Source organism: Myzus persicae, unplaced genomic scaffold (genome assembly GCF_001856785.1).
Source record: "Myzus persicae strain clone G006 unplaced genomic scaffold, MPER_G0061.0, whole genome shotgun sequence".
Classification (NCBI taxonomy): Eukaryota; Metazoa; Arthropoda; class Insecta; order Hemiptera; family Aphididae; genus Myzus; species Myzus persicae.
The window spans coordinates 144,178-165,838 of NW_019104400.1; the positions used below are offsets into that span (position 1 = coordinate 144,178).

A 21,661-nucleotide genomic window follows, 5' to 3' on the forward strand; every position below is an offset into this window, starting at 1 on the left:
TCGTAAGGAGACCGTGATAAGGTTTTTTCGTATAATATTATTATTATTATTTATATTTTCATTTGCGCGCCGACTGTGCGTACGTTGGTTCGTTACCGAGACGTCAAACGCCTTCTGATAATATCGTTTTGACTGTTCGAGTTTGTGCGTCGAAACTCGAAAGCTGCATCCGGTCGTAAAACTCGTTGCGACATTTTTGACTCGTACCTGTCATTCGATGGCTCAATTATCAGTTGTTCACCAATTTCCATAGACGAATTATTCAAGACGATGACATCCCTGAAACAAGGTAAATTTGCTTTAATCCGTTAAAATTGTACTATAATAATTATTGATTAGATGGGATTAAGTTTTTACTTTTTTTTATATCGTTCTGTTTTCTCTCCCCCTCTCATCCATGGTGGTTGTCTTCTGTGTGGACGACGTCTTGTCTAGAACGAAAGTCGAGAACATTTTCTTATTTTGTTTTTCTCTTTATCTTTATCATCCAGATCTTGTGATACAGTGTTCACGAAATATTGATAAATGTTCTTGAATCTCCAATAAATTGACTTTAATTTGAGCTTATATATTTAAATAATAATTATATTATCACATTTATTTATAAACTATTAACGATCGGTTTTTACTCAGTCGAAATCAATATTTCAATAATATTTGCTTTTCGAACTCTCTGGAAACGAGTTTTCTCTATAAATAGGTACGTTGTAAATAGGAATTATAATAATAAAATAAATTTAAGCACCTAGACATAAATAATGTACTAATGTACCAATTCAGATATTAGGTTAATTGCATTCCCTTTATCTCTATTTCAGACTTAAGTTTATTTAATTATTACATCAACAAGCCTTAAAACGTGTATAATGTGAATGATAAATATGTCACTACTGTCTTGTTATATTTTTAAAATTTTGGTAACATGGTAAAAAACTGTAGTTGGTTAATGACATAGATTTAATTTGAAATGTACTGAACTGTAATAATATTTAAGGTTCAATAGCAATATTATATTGATATTACATAGGTATCTGTTTTTTTTTTTTTATCATAATTGGCTTAATGCCAAATTGTTAAATAACTTAAATTCGAGCTTAAATTGTATATTATGTATTTAGGTAATGTTTTTAAATAATATACCTAGGTATGTAGATTTATAAAACTAAACATATATATTTTTTTATTATCACAGTCCATGTACATTGAACACTATGAAACAGTTAAAAAGTATAAGGTCAAGAATTTGTTATCAATTGTGTCATTGTTTATATTTATACCTACTCTCATTTTATAATACAATTTCATAATAATTAGGCGTGTTTTTAAAGTTCAGTAATTATTTTACTAGGTTCATAGATAATGAAAAATGCATATTTTCATAAATTGAGTACCTAACTATTCAGTTTAAATATGTTTAGTATTCCAATTTCCAACAATAAATTGTTTATTATATACATATTACATTATGTAAAGCATGTTTTTTAAATCAGATGACTACTATGTAAATTATTGTATTTTCATGAAAATCATAATAATATTATAATATGTACAGTTTTTAATGTGGTTTAAAAATATTGTAAATCATGTATATTAAAATTATGATTCAATGTTTATTGACATACCTATTGTTCTTATACTTTATCTAGTCAGAGAACAAAGCTCATAAGAACCAATTTTTGTCTGCCTGTGGTGTGTTCTCTCTCACTGGACAAAATGTAGGTACCAGTGACGTAGCCAGGACTATGAAAGGAGGGGGGATTTAAAGTATAAATTAAACTAAGTTTTTTACTGTTTTCGGATATTAATTATATAGGTTATACATTGATTAGAGGAAAAAAGACAGGCGGATGGACAGAGGGCTTAAACACCCAAAAACCCACCCTGGCTACGCCACTGTAGGTATTCATTAAGCTGAATTGTTATAAACATATTTCACTATCATTGCGATACCATAACCCATACATTTTTATACCAATTATTTATGTACATTATATATACATGTGCTCGTCTAATTAACAAGCGTTTATAACTAGTCTGATTTATTATTGTGGGATGGATGATTGGTTCAATTCTGCTGTCTCAGTGTATGATTGAATCAATATATTATTTTGTATTAATATTTCTATCTGTAGAATACTAGAATGACATTAGTGTATAGATTACCTACCAATTGACAATTTATTGTTATTGCATATTATATCATGTACAATGAAGAAGGGTTTCAATCACAAACATTTATTGTATCGTGTTTTTATTTTAAATAGGTGCCTAAAATTTTTTTTTAATACTTTATTTTAATAGTTAGTTAATTAGATTTATTAATTGTGTGTTTTAGAAAAATCAACCATGGATATTCAAAATCATAGAAATCTTTATGCCTTGGTAAGTTAATATTTTATGTAGTTATATTTAAATAAAAAAAGGGTTAATACACTTATCTATTATTTGTATAGGGAACTTAATATGGTCTGTTTAATTTAATGAATATATTTTGCAAAAGACCTTGAAAGTTCCTTCAAAACAATATGACATGTCAAAATCACACTTTTAAATAGGTACCTAATTTAATGTTTTCACTGCATGCATTGGTTTGAGTTGCATGATAAGCAGGAGAAAATTATACTAAATATGCTTTTTAATATTACCTATGAGTGAGTAAATATTGAACATTTAAAAAAATATTTACTTCCTAGTATATTGCTATGTAACAAAAATTTATCTTTATTTGTGTTTTATTCAATTGGTGTGCCCATCATATTATATATATTATTTAATGAATATTATGACACTGTAATAAGAAATAAAGTGAAAATGTCTTATGATATTTTAATAATAATGATAATAAAAATGGTTAAGTTAGTTTAATATTTCTGAAAACGTTTTAATTTGAAACTAATCAAAATGTTTGTAAAAAAATATTTATGTATATGCTTGGTGTTGAATCAAAAATGTTTTCATTAGTCTTGAAATTAATGTAGGTAACCAAAATTATATTTAGTGGTTAGTTTTTGTGTAAGTTACTTATTTTGCTGAGAGTTTTTATTTGATTATTTTATATAGTTTTTATTTAGATTATTAATTTTGGTTTCAACTTTGAGTATATACAGTATGGTATACTTACAACAAATATAAAATGGCAAAATGTACTTAATAGAATCTGCATTAACCTTCACTTATTGGTTATTATTTTGTAGTCATTTGTTGTTAAAAAACTAAAATAAATTGCGTTAAATTTAAAGTTTGTTCTTATGGTTAAGTTACAAACTTAATACCAGTAATTTATTTATTTTTATTCACTTGTAAAATAATTCAAAAGATAAAAATAACGTTCATTGATCAATTTAATCAATTTAGATAAATAATATAAAATGTACTCTTAGCATAAATTTTAACACAAACTTTAATATTGATGATAATTTAAATAAATACAATTTTACTGACATAGCAATAATTGTATAACTGTATTGCATTATCACCATTTTTTTTTAAATTTAATTTCTTGAAAACCTTTTAAAAATGTTATGTATTAGGTTCAATTTTTTAATTTAACTAAATTTTTGTGCATTATTACTTTTTTTATATTCAGTTAGGTTTGTAAATTGTACTCTTAAAAATAAGTCTTAGCTAGTTTCCAAATCTCTACTTATTATATTTTAACAGCCTTACATAAGTCTTATTACTTTTATAAATATGTTAAGTCCTCATTATTTTAAATCAAAAATGTACATAACTGATCTTTTATTTTTGATATTTCCTGTATTTATATCTAGTTTCATCTAAACATTATTAAATGCTGAATAAATACAGTGATAAAAAAATTATCTACCCCAATTTTAAGATATGATAACTTATTACTTATGTACTTATATACTTATAAGATATTGTAAACTCAGCACTCAATTGATACATAACTTTTAGGCATTAAAATTTAAATACATAATTTTTGTTGTGATGAATAATAATTTATAACAAAAAGGAATAAAGGATACTTGTAATTACTACCTGATTACTAAATAATATTTTTGATTTTTCAAGTATGATATAGATTGAACACTATGTATATTTAGGGAATGAATCAGATATTATATATAATAATAATAATAGACCTTATAATTTATATAAACGAGTTATCTTAATCTTTAATTCAACTAATAATGTTATGCATATTGTTAATGGTAATTTATGTAATGTTTTTATCATGACAAAAATTATAATATTTATGATCATAAAAAACTATTGGGTATTACATTTGTGTGGGATGGAGGGGGTATAAATTTGGCTGTACCTACTTCCCCTGCCACGGTGATACGCACACCTAAACATACATTTGTACTAATGTAAACGGCAAGATATCGGTAAGCGTGTTCTTTTCAGTTGTACTATGTTCGTCGATATGTGATGGAAATTCGTTTTAAAAATTTAATAGTGAACACCTAGATAGATAATACATTTTATTTTTATACGGTGTTTATAAATCCTGTGTATTCATTTTATATTTTTTTATTATTTTTATTTTACACGTCAACAACATTTCTTGTAGTAAATTTTTTTCGTCTACATGAATATAGTAACTTTAATAGCAACAAAAATCGTAAAATACGTGATGCACACTTTTTATACATTTTTATTCATTATATCAATTTGAAGTACTTATTATAGTTATTTCTCAATTTAAAATTTAAAAAAATAATTTGGTTGATTTCCGTATTCAGAATTTTCAGTGAATTGTAATTTATTATTGACTTTTTTTTTAAGTAATGAATTGCCACTATGACATTATTTTTTAAAAACTATACATTTGAAGAGTAATCTACGTTATAAAATTGTGCTCCTAAATTATTAAATTAATATTTTACACGATTAGACTTCCCACGTTCTATGCAAATTTTCGACTTCTGGTACACAATAATGCGCAACGATTAGGTAATCGATTTATTGATCGGCCAAACATATAATTAAAACAATGAAATCAATGACTACGGCGGTATTTTGAAATATTCTTCCAGCCTTTATTCCTGGAGGATATATTTGCAGTTGAACAAAAACTATAAAATAGCATTATGTAAAACATGGAATCCGAATAAGTGCGTTCGTGTTTTGCATGTCGGTTAGACACGGTTAACCCAATGCGTATTGAATTTTCTAACTATAATCTAGTATCGTCTAACAGTTATTACGAAAATAGTGTGCGTTTGTTGTTGATCCTAGTTCGGTATTTTTTCGTACATACAATAATATTTTAATTACAATAACTATATTATATTGATGTTTATTTTATTTCTTTATCGCAAATTCGCAAATTAAACTCGATACGTGCAAGTTTCGGTAACAGAATCGTTAAGTTTTATTTTTATGGAAAACATCAGAGATATTCAAGCTGCGTAATCACATCGTCACGCGGTGTGTGTTCGTACATTTTGTGCAGAATTATTTTTTCGAAATACATAATTTCGTTCGTGTAGATTACATACATAATACGTGTACCTACCTAGCAAAAATTAAATTAAATTAACAAATAAAAATAAACTCTTAATTTTTCCTTCATTAAAAATTGAATCGAATCTTCTCTGGCTGCGTTTTATATTTATATATATTATAGTATATTGATCTGATGATAAAAAAACCTTCCTGACCGCGTGTCGTGCGTACCCTCGCCATCTAATTTGTTATTACTTATTATTATGGCTCCGAGAAAATACGGATCGTCGAAGCCACTGAACGATGAACTCGTCCGCCGTTTTCAATATTGGAAGTCCGCACCGGAATATAAGGCTTGCTACACTACCGTAAGTCTGCAAACTATACGATACATATAATATTATTATATTTTATGTGTTACTTCTGTAAAATTGAGCGTACTACTTTGGCGATGCCAAGATGGTCATTTTATTTGTATTATTGTATTGTTTTAAGTCGTTGCATAACGTTAAAAACGACATTCCCGTATAGCGTACATCATCGTCTTCACAATATAGGCGATATAACATAATATTATGTAGACGAGTATGTTTTATAATGTGTTTTAAATACGATATTATGTTAAGCGCATCGCACGGGCCAAGGCCGGTGGAATCGAAGTCCGTTGGCAGGTATTATACATAGGTATCAGGTATAAGTGTTATTACTTATTATTGCTTGATTTTTTTTATTTTCACGATTTACGGAAACCCATTATGTTGCGCATTTTGTACGGTTTCTCGACACGCTACCGAGCCTATTCAGACTGTTGCTATTTTCGATAAAATTTATTTTTCAAATGTGGATTACCTTGTCGGGGAGGGGGGGGGCAACATACCAACAATATTAAAATAATTGCTGCCGAGCGTCTCTCAAAAGTCGGTCGTAGTTAGACGATATGTCTGTGTAGATTAAATTATGACAATATTTCCATTTACTATTTAGTACCTATTCTTATTTTCCGGTATATTTTTAAAAGTGCGTGTGAACTTTCTAGAACACCCTGTATATAATGTACCTATATGATGATGTCTATACAGATTTTAGTATTCCTGTTATTCACGCGTTGGTCAAAATGGTTTCCTAATAATACATAAATTATTGCGATAACTGCAGAGGAGGTATATTGCTATGTATAATTTATACTCACGCTATTATTTTTCTAACGACTACCCCCTCGTTAGCCGTGTGCCTACGCCAAGATAACATCTAAAACTCGCACGATCTAAGCAAAACATACATTACTAGTTTATATTTCCTTCATTTTGTTGGTTTAATAATATAATAGTATAGTACCAGCTGTGGTGTAAATCCAGGAGTAAATCCTCTCCGAGCTATAATTGTATTCAAGTCGTTTGATACAAATCCATAATAATCTATGTAGAACATGTCGACAATATTGTTCTCTTTAACTGTAATAAGAACACTGCAGTCAGCAGAGTTCAATATAATATATAAATATAATACGGTCATACGACTTAATATATCCTTCGATTGTAAAGCTCGTGTCCCGTATAACGTCGTGTAATATTTGTCTTACAAAACAACTACTCGAGAATACGTGAACAGTGTGCTAAGTCAAACATAATGTCTGGTAAATTAAATAAACAGAAGAACCAATATTGTGACGCTGCTTACTATGCTTGCAGTAAATAAGTATATATTGTACTGCGAAATAATAAATGTTATAAGTACAATATTATTATATACCGTTAACAATGAATTGCGGACACTTTTAGTGTAGTAGGATCTTCCTCCATTTTTTTTTTAAAGTTTACTATTTTATAACATAATATTATATTATTTATTATTTAATATGATTTTTTTTTTTTGGCCCATTGCCTGATTTTTTCTGAATACTGAATAAATTTCCAAATATTCTCATAAATATAATAGATTGTTGTAATAGGTGTATATTTTTGATCATCGTCTACTTGAAACAATAAAAATTGCTATTATTATTTAAAAAAAATAATAACATGTTTAAAACAATCATCATGATACATAATATATATTTGACACGATTAAAAGTTGTTTAAAAAGAATTAAGTAAAAATATATAGGAAGCTTATATGTATAATAGCTACACGATTTTCTTAATAATATTCTAAAAATAAGTATGATGGACAATGTCAGCATCAAAAAAAGGATCGGGAGAAGATATTTTAGATTAGGTACATCAAAAACAGTTGAGGGGGGGTGTCTATTTACAGTTTAAAATATGTTTTTGATTTAGCTGCACATTATATCATATGTTTTGTACTTTTGTGATATACATTATAATTATGTGTGACGATGAATATTTAGACGAATAAGATTTTATTATTTTTCCACCTAGGCATCCAAGCATTAATACAGTAATACAGACAATATTAATAATATTGTATAATCTATAAAACATGAACGCGCAAGACTTAGATGATTTTACCACAAATGTTTCTGTAATATCTATTACGTAGATACTTGAACTAGTTAAAGGATTTACTTTCGTTATAAGTTAAAATAAACCTGTCGAGTTTTTTTAATGTTTTAAAATGTTATATAGGTACCTATACAACGTATATATACTACGTAATATATATTTTTGGCTTGAATTCAAAATAATACGATCTTGTCGTAATTTATACAAAATAAAATGCAAATTTTTTCATTAATTTATTAGTAATTTTTGAACCTTACCTATATACACAGTTATGATAATAATTAACAAGTCGTTCTGTCCGCGCGATTACAAATGACTGGTTTTTAGACGCGTATAAAACTTGCGGCATGCAAGCGTAACCTGCTTACCAGCGTGTAATATTATGTTTATTATATTAATATAATATTTTAATTAATTTGTCATAAACTATGCACAATTTTTTTAAAAATATATTAGCAATAAGAGTGTCATTATACAAAAGCTTGTTATATATACGTATAGACGTAAAATGAATATATATTATAAAAAATAGTGTTTTCTCGTCAACTATGACTAGACATTAGATTTTACATAAGTTGTTTTATGACTGTTATATGTACCTTCATATAATATATATTTTTTTATTATAAACATCATAACATAATATTCATAAATCAAAAGCAAGTGAAAATAAAAAAGAAACTATCACTTAGAAAAAAAGCTTTAATTTAGCTGAAAACAATTGAAAAAAATTAATATTATTTTGATATGAACGCATTTGAATAATTTTAGATACTGACTACTGTTCAATGTTCTAATGATATTGTATTTTCAAGTTTGTAGACGATAATGGTTTTACGCTTTGGGAATTACGATGGTCACAACCGCTGCAGATATCATTACTTGGAATATCATATAATATACTAACATACCTATATAATATATATCTAAATTATAACTAAAACAGTGATTTTGATGTATTTGTTCACTTTTTTGTCAATGAATATTTTCTTATCAATTGTTAATAATTTATAGTTTTTTGAATGATCATAAATCGTTATTAGCCTTAGGGGATTTTTTCTATATGTTTAATAACGCTTTTCGATGAATAAAAAATATCACGCCATAATTGCGACCCTCTATCGCAATAATAAGCAAACTATCTTCCGGTTGCCGTGACCTTGTTCAACAATATATACACGTTTTTCTGTTATTATTAGATTTTGAGCAGAGGTATTTCTGTTTTCTTGTCAACTTTAATGAGGTAACTTGAATTGCCAAAAAGTTTTGTCGATAGATATAAGTTAACGCAAATTATTGGTATATCACTTTTTAAATTATTTTAAGAACAAAAAATATTTATATAACTATTAATTAACCCACGAGATATTGAGTAGGCGTTAAAATGTACTAGTTGTTTACTTTTGCAACGATTGTTTTATAGTTTTTTACATACATAAGTTATAATATGAAATTGTATTGAAAACACACATTCTATAGGTACATGTTGAAAAATAAAATTGTTACGACTCAAAAACAACCAGTAAGCAAAAATGGTATAATTAAAATGGCGGTTTCCAAATTAAAATAATTAGGGTGATCTACAATGATAGTATAAAACAAACAAAAAAGAATATAAAGAAATGGTTTATGAGGTATGCAATTCAATCATTTAAACTTATCGTAATTTCCTTTCCCTTTTGTAAAAATTTGAAAATCACCTACACTCCCTAAAGTTCCTACAACTGATTAATAGGTATCAAACAAATCAACCAGCTGCATGCCTACTATTTTCTGTTAACTTGTTATAGAACTAATAAAATAATTTTATTATCTCTTCATTTGAATATACAACTTTTGTTATTTCATATGATAATATTATATAATATGGTGTTTATACCTAATATAGGCTCGTACAAGAATACATATATTATATAAGAATTAGTATTATAGGTTTTCGTAGCATATCTACTCGGTAAATACATACAAATACAATTATATATTATCATAAAATAATGATAATAATTGATAAAAAAGTTAATTTTTTCCATTCCGGAACTATCCAGCTGATCGTGCTAAAATTAAATAAGTTGATGCTATAACGGGTGGGAAGCGCAAAGCTCCCCTCCCTATTTACTCTGTTACACATGCATACCTCATGTGCAAAACATTGTTATAGCTTGGAACTTTGACGTGCATGCTTGACGTGACATTACATTGTTTGAATTCGGATTTCGACAAAACTAAACGATATATGTAATATTTTTCTAATGGTCCATAGTTCGTTCGGTTATCTTCACAGATTAGATACAATTACATAATAATATAAAATAATCGATTATGTAAAGAAGACACGGCGTCCTTGACGGCCAATAACAATAATAATAATTGTACACGGGTGCACCGACGGTCACATTGTTATACTTTGTTGGGTCGGAGCTGTCTTATTATGTTTTATTGTGGGAGTAATCTTTGTTGACATGGGATAATATCACAGTATCAATAATAATAATATATATATACCTTTTTTTGTATATATTTTGAGGTGATTTTTTAGTATGTTATTATAATATATTTCATTTTTGCTGATCCTCAAACTAACCTCTCACCTGTTAAAATTAGTTACTATCCTATGCTGTATTAAGCTAATTAAATTAGATTTTAAGTAAATATTGAAAATGATATCTTCGTGCTTATAATTAATACGCCATATTATCTACAATCGTCTGCCTCAGTATCAATTACCACCATGGTAGGTTACTAGGTTATAGTCTACCTTGATTACCACCATTATTATGAAATTAAGATTTTGACACAGGTAAGTTACTTGTTAATTTACAGTCATATGCATTTTTGATATTGAAATAAATTGTCGTACATTATCATTATGGTTGGTTGGTTATAGCGTTATAATGCGTATGTTTTTATTATATATGTTATATTCTTTATTCTATGGGTATAGCAAAGAATATTAACTTATTGTAAAATATATATTTTAAAAGATAAAAATATATATCATATAAATTACATTAAATTAATTTAATCTCAATATAAGCCGTAAATCGGATTCATTGTTTTAGGGGACAAAAATCTGGATCCCTTGCCATTCAGAAGTATGGCAAACAGCAGAGATAATAGAGGCATATGATGGACATAAATTAACTGTTAGAAAAATTAAATCCGGAGATGAACAAGTCATTAAGATTACTTCAGAAGAAGAACTTCCACCTCTTCAGAATCCTGATATACTTCTAGGAGAAAATGATCTAACTTCATTATCATACCTACATGAACCAGCTATTCTGTACAATTTATATTGTAGATTTGTTCAAAGTCATGCAATTTACACTTATTGTGGTAAACATGAATTGCTTCAAAACAATTTAAACATTATATTGTCTAATGCATCGGTTTTATTTTATGATTAGGTATTGTCTTAGTTGCTATCAATCCTTATAAAGATCTTGATATCTATGGGATTGATACAATGATGGCATACAGAGGTCAAACAATGGGCAGTTTAGATCCCCATGTATTTGCTGTTGCAGAACAAGCATTTAACAAAATGGAGATGTAAGACAGTAAATAAAATATTTAAGTGTGCTAATATGTTCTAACAAATCTTTTTAATTAGAGAAAACAATAACCAGAGTATTATAGTTTCTGGGGAATCAGGTGCAGGAAAAACAGTTTCAGCTAAGTATGCAATGAGGTATTTTGCTACAATTAGTGGATCTGAAACTGAAACTCAAGTTGAGAAGAAAGTTTTAGCTTCTAGTCCTATCATGGAGGTAATTTTTTAAAAATAATATTGAAAGTTCAACCTTTTATAAACATTACACTTTTAGGCTATTGGAAATGCTAAAACAACTAGAAATGATAATTCATCTCGTTTTGGAAAGTACATTGAACTTCATTTTGATGATCGGAATCACATAACAGGAGCCAGTATGCGAACATATTTACTTGAAAAGTCTCGTGTTGTACACCAAGCAGCTGACGAACGAAATTACCATATATTTTATCAATTATGCTCTTCTCGTGAAACATTCCCTCATTTACAACTAGGTGAATGATAAGTGCAATATTAACATATCATATTATTCTAAATAAATACAAAACATAAATTATGTGTAATATATGTGAATATAGGAAATAAAAACTAATTAGTTCATTTTATTTTGGTTATTAGGTGATTCGGAAGAATATGTTTATTTGGCTTCCCAACCAAGTAGTGATAATGACCGTCAAAATTTTTGTGAGACAGTCAATGCTCTTAATACATTAGGGTTTTCCCAGGAAGACCAAGATCTTATGTGGAAAGTATTAGCCAGTATTTTACATCTAGGTAATATTGAAATTGCTGATAAGACTCAAAAAAATCCTGGAGATAGTGATTCATGTTATATATCGGTAAGTTTTTACTAGCTGCATTTATATTTAGGTGATCTAAAGATAATATAATAAGACTACTTTCTTAATTTAGCTGAAAGATCCTAGTTTACAAATAGTTTCAACTTTACTAGACATCAACAAAGGAGAACTTCAAAAATGGCTATGTTATCGTAGAATTGTCAGCATGAAAGAAACTTATGAAAAACCAATGACTGCAGATGAGGTGAGATAACAATTTTTTATTATTATTCAAGAGGTACAATCTATACTTTAAGCCCAATAAATATTTGCAATACAGCTTATTATTTAAATACATGAGTATTTTTGGGGAAGGAAATCATCCATTTATTACACACTTGGTTTACTTTTAAATTTTTAAATTTAATAAATAAACATATAAGATATCAGAGCCCCAGTAACATTTCATGTAAATTTGTTTTCAGGCAAGTGGAGCTCGTGATGCTTTAGCTAAACACATTTACGCTTCATTATTTCAATGGCTGATATCAATAATGAATAGAACAATGTGTGAGACTTCACCATCGGTTTGTTTAATAAGAATAACTAATATAATCGTTACCAACCATTATTTTGATACCTATTTATATAATTTGAACTTTAGACTAATTGTCCAATAATTGGTGTCTTAGACATATATGGTTTTGAGATGTTTGAATTAAACAGTTTTGAACAATTTTGTATCAATTATGCGAATGAAAAACTTCAACAACAATTCAATTTAGTGAGTTTTATTAGAAAAATTATCTCCTTTTTGCGTTTTAACAAATAAACTATGTGCCTTATTAGCATGTATTCAAACTTGAACAAGAAGAATATGGAAAAGAAGGAATTGAATGGAAGTTCATTGATTTTTATGATAACCAACCTTGCATTGATCTTATAGAATCTAAGTTGGGTATACTTGATCTTCTTGATGAAGAATGTCGAGTAAGCTATTTATTAGTTTATTATTTATTGCATACTATTAAATTATATTAACAAAATGTTTATAAATATTTTAGATGCCTCAAGGATCAGATGCATCTTGGACACAAAAATTATACACCAAGTGTATTAAATGGGATAGGTTTTCAAAACCTAAATTTGGTATGTAAATATGCAATTAAACTTGTTTATTGTATTATATAAAATGTATTATTTTTTTTAAAAAGCTGGAAGCGCTTTTACAATTAAACATTTTGCTGGTGATGTTGAATATTTTTCTGATGGATTTTTGGATAAAAATAAAGACACCGTTTTTGAAGATCAAGTGTGTATTTTTAATCAAATAATTGTATTTAATATTTTGTATCCATAAACTTTTAATTTTATAATATATATTTATTTTAGGTAAATGTATTGAGAAATGGGAAAAATGCTATGTTAAGTACAATATTTATGGTAGAAAGTTCAATTGATCGTAAACTTAGTGTCTCAGATCGTAAAGCCAACACTCTCACAACTCCAAAATCAGCCACAATTGGAGCAACATCAAAGTCTCGAATGCTGACTCCTATGAGACCAATTTGTGCAACCATAGGTTCACCTACACACACTAAGCAAAATAAGAAAACTGTATGTTCTGATAATATTATTCTATAATCATGAAAAAACTTAATTTGAAGAGATACATTTTTTTTTAAAGGTGGGTTCACAGTTTAGAGATTCACTTAATGCCCTCATGACAACTCTCAATGATACTACCCCACATTATATAAGGTGTGTTAAACCAAATGATAGCAAGTTACCATTTGTGTTTGACCATCAACGAGCTGTTGATCAATTACGAGCATGTGGTGTGTTAGAAACAATACGTATAAGTGCTGCTGGCTTTCCTTCTAGGTAAACTATAATCTTCAAACACTTTCTCGTTTTATTCATTTTTAAATTATGAATATTTTAGATGGACCTATGTAGATTTCTTCTTAAGATATCGGGTATTGTTGAAGTCAAAGAAAATTAATAGAGATGATCCAAAATTAACTTGTCAACGAATTGTTGAAGAACATATCAAAGTATACCTACATAATATTTACTTCAAATTTCATCAATTGTTATAGTAAACTAAAAATGTTACAGACTGAAGATAACTACAAGTATGGTAATTCAAAAATATTCTTCAGAGCTGGTCAAGTTGCATACTTAGAAAGAAAACGTGCTGATAGACGTAAAGATTGCAGCATATATATTCAAAAAACATGGCGAAAATACATATGCCAAAAGAAATACATACAAATTCGAAAAAGTGCATTATTAATTCAGCGATATGGAAGAGGTTGCCTAGATAGACGGTAATAAAGTTTATTTGGAATATTTTGTTACAGTTTTTATTTAAATTGATTGTACAGGTTAGCAACACATTTACGGAGAACCAAAGCTGCTACTAAAATTCAGAAGGTTGTACGAATGTGGTTGTGTCGTAAAAATTATTTACAGCTACAAACATCAATACTTGTTTTGCAACGGTATTATCGTGGCTATAAAGCTAGAAAATTCACATTAGAATTAAGGAGAAACAATGCTGTAAGTAATTATTTTAGTTTTTGTATATTGTACAATGTATTACTATTGATTATGCAAACTATAAGTTGCACACTTAGCAATTTTTTGATGGCAGCGCTGCCATCGTGTCTATAGACAAGTATAGACATGGTGCAGTACTGACACTCTCTGTAAAAATTGCAAGTTACCTACTCCCAAGTTATTAGTTTTGTAGTTGATTCTTATCGCCATCTGATGAGAGTGTTTTATACGCTACCGATAAATTACTGAGTGAGCAATCTATGGATAGTATAATCTATGATATTACTAATTAGTAATTACTAAATATGTATTTAATGTATTACATTATAGGCTGTGCGTATTCAGTCAGTAGTTCGAATGTGGTTATGTTATCGACAATATCATGATACATTAGATAAAATTATTAAAGTCCAGTGCTGCATTAGAAGATGGTTTGCAAGAAGATGCCTAAAAGCATTAAAGAAAGAGGCTCGATCAGTAGCTCATGTGACCAAGTTAAATAAAGGCTTAGAAAACAAGATTTATATGATGCAACAAAAAATAACAGAATTAGTGAGTTTTTTTATTTTCAAATACTAACTAATTTTACAAATTATTGAAATATGTAAAAGCATTTTTAATTGATAATTAATTTGGAAGCTGATTTAAACAAAAATTGTATGTTTTTTTCAAATCTCCTAACACACTGCTTTCCAAGCACATAATTTCATATTATATCAAAGAACTGCAAAATAAATTTTAAATGTTGCACTTTTATATTTGATGAAAATAGATAAATTTGATAACAATTTTGCTTAAATGAACCTCCCTTGAAAAAATAAAACTCAATATGTAAGTAAGGTATTTTCCTTGTTTTTTTCGGTTATCTAAATTTAAGTCCTAGTAACTAATATTTTCTTCATTATTTTTATATTTAAATAACAAAATCAATAATGTAACTACATTTTTTTAGAACAACCAATTGTCTTCAACCAAGTCATTACAGACTGAACTAATAGAAACTAAGCAAAAATTAGTAGAGCAAAAACAAATTACTTCAGAATTAAATATTGCCAAAAAACATGCGCAGCAAATTCAAACCAAATTTAATACCTTACAAATAGATTATGAATCACAGAAGAAAATTACTGAGGACATGGTTGAATCTTGTAATGAAAAGTGTAAGAATGCTGAACAAAACCTTTTGGAAGCACAAAAAGTTATTGCAGCATTAGAATCTAATATATTACTTTTAAAGGATGAAAATGAAAAAAATTTAAAAGAAATACAAGGTATGTTGTGTATGTTATGTTATATCCTGTTTCTAATAAGTTATGATTGGTGGGAGGCACAGGTAGCCAGAATAGAGTAGAATTTGTTTAAAGTATATTATTTTTACAATTTGGCAAAGGGATATTGAAGAACAGCGGTCTAATACGACTACTATACCAATAAAAATTGCATACTTCTTTAAGTACTGTAATATTATATACAACAAATTAAGGAACGGCAGTCATCTGTACCTTAAAAGACATTAAAGTTTAATATTACACTACACTAGTTGTGACTTGACTTGTAAGCTAAATTTTATAGTTCATGTTATATTTTATTTCAGAGAGTTGGAACACTAAATTTGACAGTGAAGTTTTAAAATTTCAAGGTGAAATTGAAGCAGAAAAGAGTAAATATCAAAAATTGTTATCAGAAAAACGTTCAATCGAAGAAAAGTTAGAAATGTTTGAACAACAAGATATTAATACATCTGGAGATAGTTTCAATCGTAGTAAATTTGATTTAAGTTTTCCATCTTACCAAGAAAATGGGTACACAACTAAAGGTGTTGAAAGTGTAAGTTATTAGTTAAAAGTTAATTTTGATTTTTATTGAAGAAAAGGTTGGTATTATCTATATATAGTTAATATAATATATAAATATTAGATTGTTTCTATCAAATCAACATATTTTTTTTACTCGGAGTTGAGTGAGTAATTTATTAATCTTACAATGAAAAATTTGCTTTAATCTTAAACTTTGAGGGTGGATGGTTTCTGGTACCAAATTCAATTAAGTGATAATTACTTTGAAAAGTCAAAATTAGGAAATGCCATGACATACATACTCAAAACAAGTTCCTTTTTTTTTAAAAAATTATCTTAAGAGGACGTTATACCCGCATGTTTTGTCTCCAGAGCATGGCATATCAAATTTTACATTCATCAGATCACGCTTAGCTCTGTTACTTTAAAAATTTGAGTGAATTGACCTCTTATTAAAATTAAAGGTTACAAAAGTTTTACATAGTACATACTCATTATTAAAATGTCTTCACTTAATTGTATATGATGCAAAGAGTGTTGAGTAACTATTTTCATTCAATAATGATTTCAAAACATACTGTTTTACAGAATAATTTTGAAAGTGGTGATCTTATAAGACTTCAAAAAACTTTAAAAACGATTCAGATGGAAAAAGATATGTTATTAAAAAAAATAGAAAATGATAAATTAACTCAAAACAATTCTAGTGATGATGACGTAAGTATTTTCAAAACTAACTTATAAATGAAAATTATAATAAATGTGTTTTGAAGAAGACAATTATATAATTTTAGATTTCTCGATTAAAAGAACAAAATAACTTACTGCGGCAAAACTTAAATTCACTCCGTGAAGCAACAGAATCATCAGACAACAATAATTTCATCGTCGCTGATGATTTAACTCGTAAATATCGAAAAATTTTTAAATTTATATTCAATTTAATCGAATTTTACTTAATATTCCCTTGACTGTCGAAGCTTTTCTTCGTGTTTGAATTTATGTTTATTATTTATTTTTATTTTGTTATTATTATTATTTTACATTTATAGTCAAATTAGATGTTCCTGTAATTTAGTATCAAGTCAATAAATGCATAATCAAAAAACGAAGAACTTGTATCTTTTCTCGTAACCAATTCTTCATTTTAGGATTCATTACTAACATTGCATTTTTATAAAAATTAATATTTTATTTATTTAGGACAATTAGAAAAGTTGCAAGATGAATTATTCAAAAAGAAATCGGAATGCGTCAAATTACAAAATCGTCTTGATGGAACAGCTGAATCATTGCGCAAGATTGTTGACTATGAAACAACAACTTCATCTTTAACTGAAGATAGAGAGTTGAATCAAGCAATGGATGCACAAAAAGCTATAAATCGGTACTAAGTATTTAAATTTTTCTTCTTTGTCCAAAATATAGCTAAATATAATTCAACAATTTTTTTTGTATTTAATATTTATTCTTATTACAGACATATATTAGAAGAGTTCCAAACAGAAAAAGAAAAATGGAAAGAAGAAAAAGAAAAAATGTCCAGTCAACTTGTAAAGTTACTTGATGAAAATGAAAAACAACAAGAACTTTTAGTTATCGAGTTTGATAAGAATCCACAATGTGATGCTATTTTGCAATCAGACATGAATAAACTCAACTATGATAATTTAGTAAGGACATGTATAGTATTGAAATAATAAACCTAATATAGTAATAAATATTAATTCAATATCAATATTAAATTAAGAACTGAAAAATAACCATCTTATTATTTTATTTTTATTTTGGTAACTTTTTATATTTACTTTCCTTAATGATTCTTAAACTGTTTATATACCTAGAAATTGCAACAAAAATATGATGAACTTCTGCGAAAATATGTGGCGTTACGAAACGATATGTTGTTAGAAGGAAAAGAAAATTCAACTATTAATTTTGGTAATATGACACAATTACATTTTGAAGTAACTTATTTATTTTATGTTGCTTTATGTTTGTGTATGTAGATGTAGCATTAGACAATGACAATTTTGCTAATAGCACAACTATTTCTAACAATGACGGTACGGTTATAGCTAAAAAAAAAAATCGTTCAGAATTCATGGGAATGTTTGAATGCTCTATAGAAGATGATCCAGTTGTAGCCAGAAATTTAATCATTGGTAATATATCAACATTTTAAATAATAAGATAATCTTAAATAGTCAAATTATATAATTTGATATAGAGTTAAGACCGGAAACCGCATTGAAGTTATTACCCGGTTTACCAGCGTATATTTTGTTCATGTGTATTCGATACTATGATTTTACAAAAGAAGAGAAAAGAGTAAGTATTTTGATGTGTTAATTAATTTTTACTTCTAATTAGAATATTAACATTTTACTGTTGTTTACTAATTAGATTGGATTATTTTTAACAAATGTGGCAAAAAACCTCCAAAAAGTAAAAAAACGTCAACATCAGGACACCATGATTTTATGGCTTTCGAACACAATGAGACTTGTACATATTCTCAAACAATATAGTGGAGAACCAGCCTTTGCTAATGATAACACGTCCAAGCAAAACTCTCAAGCACTACAAAATTTTGATTTAGCTGATTATCGTCAAGTATTTAGCGATCATGCTGTTATACTTTACCAAGTAATATAAATAATAAAATTGAATGAGCAAATTAAAAAAAACAAAACCAAGTTAATTTTTTATACTTGATTGCCATTACATTTAGTTTTTAAATAAATATACCAGCCTTGGTTAAATCACAAAAAAAAATTAGATCTACATATCTAATTAATGTTTTTTTTTTTTTAAATTAGAAACTTTTTAAATTAGAAACTTAATTTTTTTACTTAAGCAATATTGTTGAATACTTTATCATAGGATTTGGTAATCAAAATGCAAGAGAGGATAAGAACATTGATAGTTCCGGCTTTATTAGAGCATGACTCGCTTGGCATTGATATTGGTAGAAACATAAGACGTAGTTTAGGTTCATTAAAATCAAATCAAACACTTTCTAGTCCAACTACACTTACATTGGAAAATGAATTAAATACTATGTACAGCCAATTGTTGGTTCATGAGATTGACCAAGAAGTTATTGTACAAATATTCAAACAAGTAAGTATCTTTTATTATCATATATTTGGATAAAAAGTGATACCAATTTATAAACTGTTATTTTAGCTTTACTATTTTATGTGCGCCACTGCATTAAACAATCTATTACTGCGTAAGGATTTGAGTTACTGGGCTAAAGGCATGCAAATTCGATTCAATTTATCACATATTGAACAATGGATAAGAGATAAAATACCTTATGTAAATAGTTTATTTTTCTCATTAATTATTTGTTTTAAATTATAATATGTATTATTTATACATGTAGCCACAAGATATTGTTAATACATTATTGCCAATTATTCAAGCATCACAGCTATTACAAGCAAGAAAAACTGAGGATGATGTCAACAGCATATGTGAAATGTGTGATAAAATGAATGCAAATCAAGTAAGTATTTATTTTCTTTAAAATGTATTCAGTATCATTGTTTGTTGAATAATTTAAAAATCTAATATTTATTTTTACTATGTTTCTTTAATTTATATTCTATAAATACTTAGTAAGTAAAATAGTTAAAAAGGGAATAATACAATCTAAAGATAGAATATAGCAAATGTGATTAGAACTATACTCTATTCAGAGTAAGCTTGGAAGAAGTCTCGCGACTAGGTCCGCTGTGATTGGCTATAGTTTCAGTTAGTCGTCATGATTAGGCCGCTGACAGATCACGTGACACACCTGCACAAAACCGGACATGTTTTCGTCATACATTTTACCAAACTTTTTCTGAATAGAGTATAATAACAATTATGAATATCAAAAATTAAATGAACTATTAATGCAAAAAAAAAATAATTTTAATTTTTTAGATTATTAAACTTCTGACTTCATTCAAGCCTACTGATGATTGCGAGGAACGTATATCTATGGATTTCATTAGGAAAGTTAAGGACAAGTTGGAAGAACGGCCAGAATGCCAAGATAAGGTAATTTAAATGATTGATTTAATATTTAGAGAATATCATAATATATGTTCGCTGTATAAGAAGTGGTTCTAAAGAAAATTAAAGTTTATTATCATGATATATGTTTAAATGAGTATATATTTTTAAACAAAAGGAAATAATATTTTAGCTTGTGAATAAATTATGGTTCGGCAGTAATTAGATAAAAATGCTTTCTTTAACAAATTTTAAGTTAACCTATGTTATTTAATTGCTCTACATATATAAAAATTGATCAATAACCAATAATCATGCTGTCTTGCCTAGTAAATGTATGTAAATCAATCCTTTAATGTGTTGTAGGAAAAATTATTAATGGATACTAAGTATGTTTACCCAATCACATTTCCATTTCATCCATCCAATATAAGACTAGAAGATATAGAATTACCAGAAAGTCTTAATTTAACTATGTTAAAAAAGATTTAATTAAAACTTGCATTTAATTGTTTATGATAATTTTTTAGAAAATATTTATTTTGTCATACATTTCTATATATTTGAATAAATATGTATATTATTTTGGATTAAAAAAAAATAAGGCTGTGAAAAATCAAAAATGTTATTATAATTCTTAATCATAATCTATTGTAATTTGTTAACATGAACAAAAAATGTATCTGTAATCATAAAGAACTAGAATTTAGATCTTTTGTATATAGAATAAATATTGTAATGTTGTAATAATAATAATAATTATTTAAAATTCTATTAATTTGTTGAAAATTGAATTGTTAAAAATACACCTAATATAGTTTTATTTTTATTTTAATCTGTTTATTTATATAGCTTACTTACAAACTGTGTTTTAATCAAGCCATGACATACGATTAAATTTGTATAACTTTGTGTATTTTATACGATTAATTTCTCTGTTTAGTCTTCCCCATTTAGAATGAAAAATAAGATCATTAATATTTTATATGTTATATTAATCATTTATTATTATACTTATTGAAAGGCATGAAGGGGGGTTGAGTTTCAAGTTCTAAATTCTTTTCAACTTGCTCAAGAA

The 21,661-nt window shown here is 27.2% G+C and overlaps 1 protein-coding gene across 3 annotated transcripts; it reads left to right on the forward strand.

Annotated features, from left to right (window-relative positions):
• The first annotated feature begins 84 nt into the window (after positions 1-84).
• On the forward strand, positions 85-21,156 carry LOC111041908 (unconventional myosin-Va). 3 transcript variants are annotated; one of them, XM_022326362.1, is made up of 34 exons: positions 85-289; positions 2,336-2,382; positions 10,939-11,215; positions 11,287-11,431; positions 11,493-11,649; positions 11,707-11,926; positions 12,051-12,271; positions 12,345-12,476; positions 12,697-12,798; positions 12,876-12,995; positions 13,061-13,201; positions 13,276-13,360; positions 13,426-13,523; positions 13,604-13,828; positions 13,899-14,095; positions 14,157-14,268; positions 14,333-14,544; positions 14,602-14,776; positions 15,107-15,328; positions 15,729-16,047; positions 16,371-16,603; positions 17,161-17,289; positions 17,367-17,478; positions 17,776-17,959; positions 18,053-18,245; positions 18,417-18,513; positions 18,582-18,737; positions 18,803-18,903; positions 18,979-19,221; positions 19,459-19,698; positions 19,765-19,899; positions 19,967-20,089; positions 20,512-20,628; positions 20,950-21,156. In XM_022326362.1, exons 1-34 carry the CDS (start codon positions 271-273, stop codon positions 21,073-21,075), a joined length of 5,415 nt encoding a protein of 1,804 aa, XP_022182054.1. In that variant the 5' UTR covers positions 85-270; the 3' UTR covers positions 21,076-21,156. The 3 variants fall into 3 exon arrangements, with proteins under 3 accessions (XP_022182054.1, XP_022182055.1, XP_022182052.1); XM_022326363.1 differs by lacking the exon at positions 85-289 and adding an exon at positions 2,111-2,264; XM_022326360.1 differs by lacking the exons at positions 85-289; positions 2,336-2,382 and adding an exon at positions 5,552-5,786.
• Positions 21,157-21,661: the final 505 nt, after the last annotated feature.

Coding starts and splice junctions, on each gene's coding strand:
- LOC111041908 (XM_022326360.1), top strand. CDS start 5,682: ATGGCTCCGAGAAAATACGGATCGTCGAAGCCACTGAACGATGAACTC. Junction 12,477..12,696: donor AACCAATGACTGCAGATGAG/GTGAGATAACAA, acceptor ATTTGTTTTCAG/GCAAGTGGAGCTCGTGATGC. Junction 16,048..16,370: donor AAATTTAAAAGAAATACAAG/GTATGTTGTGTA, acceptor ATTTTATTTCAG/AGAGTTGGAACACTAAATTT.